Source organism: Triticum aestivum, chromosome 5A (genome assembly GCF_018294505.1).
Source record: "Triticum aestivum cultivar Chinese Spring chromosome 5A, IWGSC CS RefSeq v2.1, whole genome shotgun sequence".
Lineage (NCBI taxonomy): Eukaryota > Viridiplantae > Streptophyta > Magnoliopsida > Poales > Poaceae > Triticum > Triticum aestivum.
The window spans coordinates 368,838,871-368,843,934 of record NC_057806.1 but is presented as its reverse complement, the minus strand read 5'-3'; the positions used below and the strand labels follow the sequence as shown (position 1 = coordinate 368,843,934).

Below are 5,064 nucleotides of genomic sequence, written 5' to 3'. Positions count from 1 at the left end.
ACACATATATATATATATATTCGAGCATATATTTACTTATTTTGTTCCGTATGTAGTCTTTTATTGGAATCTCTAAAAAAGCTTATATTTAGGAACGGAGGAAGTACAAGATGCTGACCCATGGTTTGGCAAAAGGTTACCTACTATAAGAGCTGATTCCGATAGTAATTCTAGTGGAGATGGAGGCATGACACGTCGCTCGCATTGCAACCGGATGAGGGGGGACGCATTAGAGTTTTGTCCTACTACCAGTAACCACGAGGCCGGCGGCTCCGGCATGAATGTCATCAACATATCCGATGACAAGTAGACCTTTGCTTATTTTTAGCTATGTACGTTCATGAATTTTCTGTTGTATGTGCTAGTAGTATGGATTTGAGGATCCGAAAATGAAGACTATGATTTGAATGTCTAAAATTGAGGGGTGATACTATGGACACGTCCGAGATGTATAGGGGTCTAGATTTGTGCAGTCTGGGTATACATGATCTAATACCCAACATCTGTAGGCCTATAGCGATTCCTTGTAGAAATAAAATATCAGAGGCTTCCATAAACTGAAGAAGTAAGGTGGAGCTGCACTCAAGTCCTCATTTGGTGCTCGAGATCTGCAACGCCTGGAGCCGGTGGACATTTTATTCTGTGCGTCACGACACAAACATCAAAATTTATTAACAAGGTTCGACGAACTCGTCTACTTCCCGGGCCATGAGTATTGATGCTCTTCGCATGATATCGTGGCCGTCCAAGTGCCGACACATGCTGTTGCCTCCCCCTGCATGCCTGTCTATACCCCCGGGTGTTTTATAGGAAATCAAGTCGGACTCCGACACTAATTGTATCCTATCCACACTCACACATACTATTCGACACAAACTTAACTTGACGAATGTTCTTCACCATCTTAAATTCGTCTGTGCGTTGAACTTCCATGTACTTCGGTCTTGGGTGGCCTCCTTCGTAGATTATCGAGAGCTCTACGACAAGTCTAACTTGGCCCTAGACCTGTCGTCTCCATGGTACCTTGCTGCTACTCCTACAATTCCAGCCTACAATAGTGCATCTTTGCAACTTGTAAAGATGCGAAGCCGTCCTCTCATCGATAGAGCCATGTGCAATCCAGCAAGGGCCGCCGCCAAGTTTTTGCCCCCCTGGTTTTCTCTTGCACCCAAGGTCCGCCAATGCATGCTCTCTCCCATCATTATGGTCACCTCATCCTTCATGATTCTCATGGTCCTCATCACAATGAAAGAACATACCACCATCATGAAGAATTCAAAGCGAAATTATATTCCCTCTTAGCCCCGGCACATGCCTGACAAAGCACTGCTTAACTTCGTCAAACATCTTGGTTTTGATGTCACCTACTTCAACAATACGGCTAGCCAATGCCATCAAGCATATAGGCTAACCAAACTCAATAGATTTGGACGAAGAGAACCACTCCCGGTTGGGAGCCACATAAAAAGTGCTAGCTGAATCCAACATCCACGCTTCACCTTTGCCTGATACTATGAGGACACTGCAAGGACATCACTACGGATATCTGAGTCATCACCAAAAGGCCATGTTAGCACTTACGGTTGAGATCTGGACAGTCCTTTCTCATATGTACCCGTTGCTTACACTTGTGACTCGACACCTTTTTCTTTTCTTGTCCTTCCCTACCCCATGTCCTTTCCTCCCTAGCTCACACTTGAGCAGAAAACCTTCACATTACAAATATGAGAAGTGGCAAAGGAACTGAAAACAAATTCAGGACAGGCAGTGATAGGTTGAGGTATTTCTTTAAAATTTTCAAGTCGGAAAGCTGGATTTCATTTGTACTTACAGTAAGCTATTACTACCAAAATAACTACACAGCATGCTACTGACCCAAATGATCTCACATAATTCAGGGGAAACAACTTAGAAGATATAATAAACCAGTCTTTTTTGTTGCCAGGAACTGCACATCTACAAGACATCATATGACTAGTGAAGAACAAAAAGTTTAGCGGTGTTTGCATTCTCACAGGTAGCGCGCGCACACACACACATTTTCAGTCATTCTCCAATCTTGCAATGTACTCATCGTAGAACTTGCCTGCCTTCTCGAGCTCACCAACTTCGGTGTAGCAATCGGCTATTGCCCCATATGCCTCAGTGACACCAGAATCCTCTCCAGTCATCTTGGAGATGCTGAGAACCATGGAGTGGTACTTTATTGCTTCCTTGTAATTTCCTTGTCTTTGCAATGATGCTCCTGATGAACGCAAAGGACTTCCGTCAGTTGGATTTCACAAAAAGTAAATAAAAATGGGCACCACAATGCTTGCAATTAGTACTGCTACTCTGTTTATACGATTCAGTTTGTTATGGTGAAATTGTATTTACATTATCATGTTCAAACTATCATTGGCATGTTCAGGAGGGGCGCAAATTCTGCTGAGCTCTCTAGGCAACGAAGTACGCATCAAAGCACGATCAGTTTCAAATGTGCGTACAAGCAAATGATAAATGAAATTCATGCCAAACAATGACGGACCTAATCCTCGTGCCGCCTTCTTCTCTTCAACATGATCACCCAAAGATTGTGCAAGATCAAGAGCTGCCTTAAACTCGGAAAATGCCTTGTCTGGAGCTTGGTTTCTCAGGTAGTTCTTCCCAGTCCTCAGATATGTGAGCAGGCGCTGTTTGTGAGGATCAACAATGACTTCTGATTCTGGTATCTTACTAGCAGCCGGTGCATAGCTCAAAGCAGGAGCATAGGATTCTATCTTGGCTTGTCTTCTCAGTGAAGCATTTATCTGTCGTAGCTGATCGTTAAGCTTTTTAAGTTCCCCTTTCCTTTGTCTCGCAAGGAGCCCTACAGGGTTTCTGAATTGTTCAATCTAAAGTAGGAAAATGTTGCACCTCCAGAGAGACAAACATATTACAGAACTTACAGAATAACCAAGGGTAACTAAGCAGTATGAAGTAGTAACTACTGCATATGTCATTTTCTCTACAAACAAGAGCATGATGGAAAACGGCCATCACAAAAGAAACAGTCATTGGCAGAAATAGTCATATAGGCAAAAGCTAACCGCAACATGCTTGAACAAGCTGAAAGAATTCAGGTCTTTAAGGATACATACACTGTTTTTCATGTACTAATAAATAGCAAGCAAAAAGACAAACGTGAATGTTTGTTTGTCTTTGGTTTTCTCGAGTTGTACTTGCACAATGTCTCTGGTTTCGTTGAGTTGTACTTTGTGCCTTCTTGGCGCTTTCCTTCTAATACAATATGACACACACTTTGGGGCGCTTTTGGAGAAAAAAAATAAGCTTTATAAGGCTGTAGATTAGATTTCTACCGTCTCCCAGAAGTTGTCAGCAGTTCAAAAAAATTGCATATTTTTTAATGTTTGATATTCATAACTGCTCAAGATGTTGATGAAGTATTAAAAAAATAATATAAGGAAAATCAATTGTGTAGTGTTGGGCTGAAACTTAAAGCTAGTTTGCTAGCCACAAACAATTTCCTACGTGCTAAGATCCTTGACAATGTGATATTACCTCCAACAGTAGCACCGACCATGGCTATCGCAAACAACAGCGGCATGTTAGGAAGAGAGTACCCCGGGTCGCATTCTTCTGCCAAGCAACTGGGCGGCATCACAAGCATGACAGCACTGCTGGTCACCAATGCTTTCCCGAAACAAGAAGATACAGCTTTCTGCAAAGAGATACAAATCGTATAAAGTTGTAGCTGAGACATCAACATAACTGTATCTGCAAGCAGTTCAAATGGAGCTCCCTACTGAGAATTGAAATAATACTATACTATCCGTTGAAAATACATTCAAGGCAACTAAAGCATATTTCAGCTTTATGCTCAACAAAGGTCCGGTCCATCTTGATTATTCGGTGATGCAACGCGAAAAATAGACCGAGGGACTCACCATCATACCTGAAGATCAGATGTAGACTTGATAAGGACATGACCATGTCCATTAGCTATATCAAAGTTGTCGCTCCCAGGACGCACCGGATCAGTCGACGACGAGGCATGTCTAGCTACAAGAAACATTCGCTCTGCAGGACAGAATTCCATAACATGTCAGATATCATTAAATGGCATGTAGTATAGTAGAATAAGAAACAGTCGATGCAGTAACAGATTGTGCTATGACAAGGTTTTTGACCAAACATTTTGCATCTAGCATTTTTAAGAAGTTGATGAATTATGACAAGCATACCGAAGTGGAACATAATAAAAAAAATATGCATCTCCAATCTAACGCTGGAAAGCATTAGAGGCATGGAGGTCAAGGGGACAGTCGCCATCGCTCAGGGATGCCCCAACATTACGGTAACGAGAGATACAAGCAATACTGCAATAATGTAGGTGGATGGGAGGCGATGAACACTCACCTGAGGTCTCGGGGAGTACGGCGTATAATCTCGTGGTAGAACCTCCGTGGCTTCGCCGGTACGGCGGCGACGGCGCCGCCGCCGGTGGGGAGAGACGCATGAGAAGCGGCATCAGGAGGATAAGGAAAATCTCCTCCCTGTGCCTCGTTGGGTGTCGCTTCGGGAAGATGATAAAGTGCCTCGGTTGTTATTTTGCACATATGACCCGACAATATTAAAATAATACATCTTGGTTTGATTTTTTTTCAAGAATACGCCAAAAGCGTACCTTACTTTTATAGAAGAGAGCAAAAGATTTACAAGAACCCATCGAATGATGCGAACATCAATCAATGGACACCTCCACACACCCACTAGTCTAAAACTAACTTCTCAAACGATCTAGACCTCCTACACCACCTCTGGCATCCCTCCACCCCCTAATCTCACTGGTGATACACATAGCCAGACCCAACAGCTGTTCCATCTATTCCGGGCGATTGAAGATTCTAGCGTTCCTCTGCTTTCAAATCGCCCATGCCGTCCCCAGCACCAGTGTCGAATCCACGCCTATCACTAGTCTTGAACCTCTTCCTAGTTCTGAGCCACCAATCAACAAAGGTATCGTCAGCGACCGGTCCAGACAAGTTGAGCTGTAGCAAGTCGAAGCAAGTGTGCAAAACTTCT

At 43.2% G+C, this 5,064-nt stretch overlaps 1 protein-coding gene across 2 annotated transcripts; it reads right to left on the bottom strand.

Moving 5' to 3' along the window:
* Positions 1–1,771: 1,771 nt before the first annotated feature.
* Positions 1,772–4,566, bottom strand: LOC123103422 (protein FLUORESCENT IN BLUE LIGHT, chloroplastic). Of its 2 annotated transcripts, XM_044525006.1 has the most exons (5): positions 4,399–4,566; positions 3,935–4,059; positions 3,541–3,700; positions 2,528–2,848; positions 1,772–2,245 (listed from the first exon to the last, which is right to left on the bottom strand). In XM_044525006.1, exons 1-5 carry the CDS (start codon positions 4,508–4,510, stop codon positions 2,043–2,045), a joined length of 921 nt encoding a protein of 306 aa, XP_044380941.1. In that variant the 5' UTR covers positions 4,511–4,566; the 3' UTR covers positions 1,772–2,042. The 2 variants fall into 2 exon arrangements, with proteins under 2 accessions (XP_044380941.1, XP_044380942.1); XM_044525007.1 differs by lacking the exon at positions 4,399–4,566 and having other exon boundaries at positions 3,927–4,058.
* Between the last annotated feature and the right edge of the window lie 498 nt (positions 4,567–5,064).

What these genes read in the sequence shown, in the direction of transcription:
- LOC123103422 (XM_044525006.1), bottom strand. Translation starts at nt 4,510, where the DNA reads ATGCCGCTTCTCATGCGTCTCTCCCCACCGGCGGCGGCGCCGTCGCCG. An exon ending in CGTACTCCCCGAGACCTCAG is followed by an intron (nt 4,060 to 4,398) that starts GTGAGTGTTCAT and finishes TCTGTCCTGCAG; the next exon opens with AGCGAATGTTTCTTGTAGCT. An exon ending in GAAGGCGGCACGAGGATTAG is followed by an intron (nt 2,246 to 2,527) that starts GTCCGTCATTGT and finishes TGCGTTCATCAG; the next exon opens with GAGCATCATTGCAAAGACAA.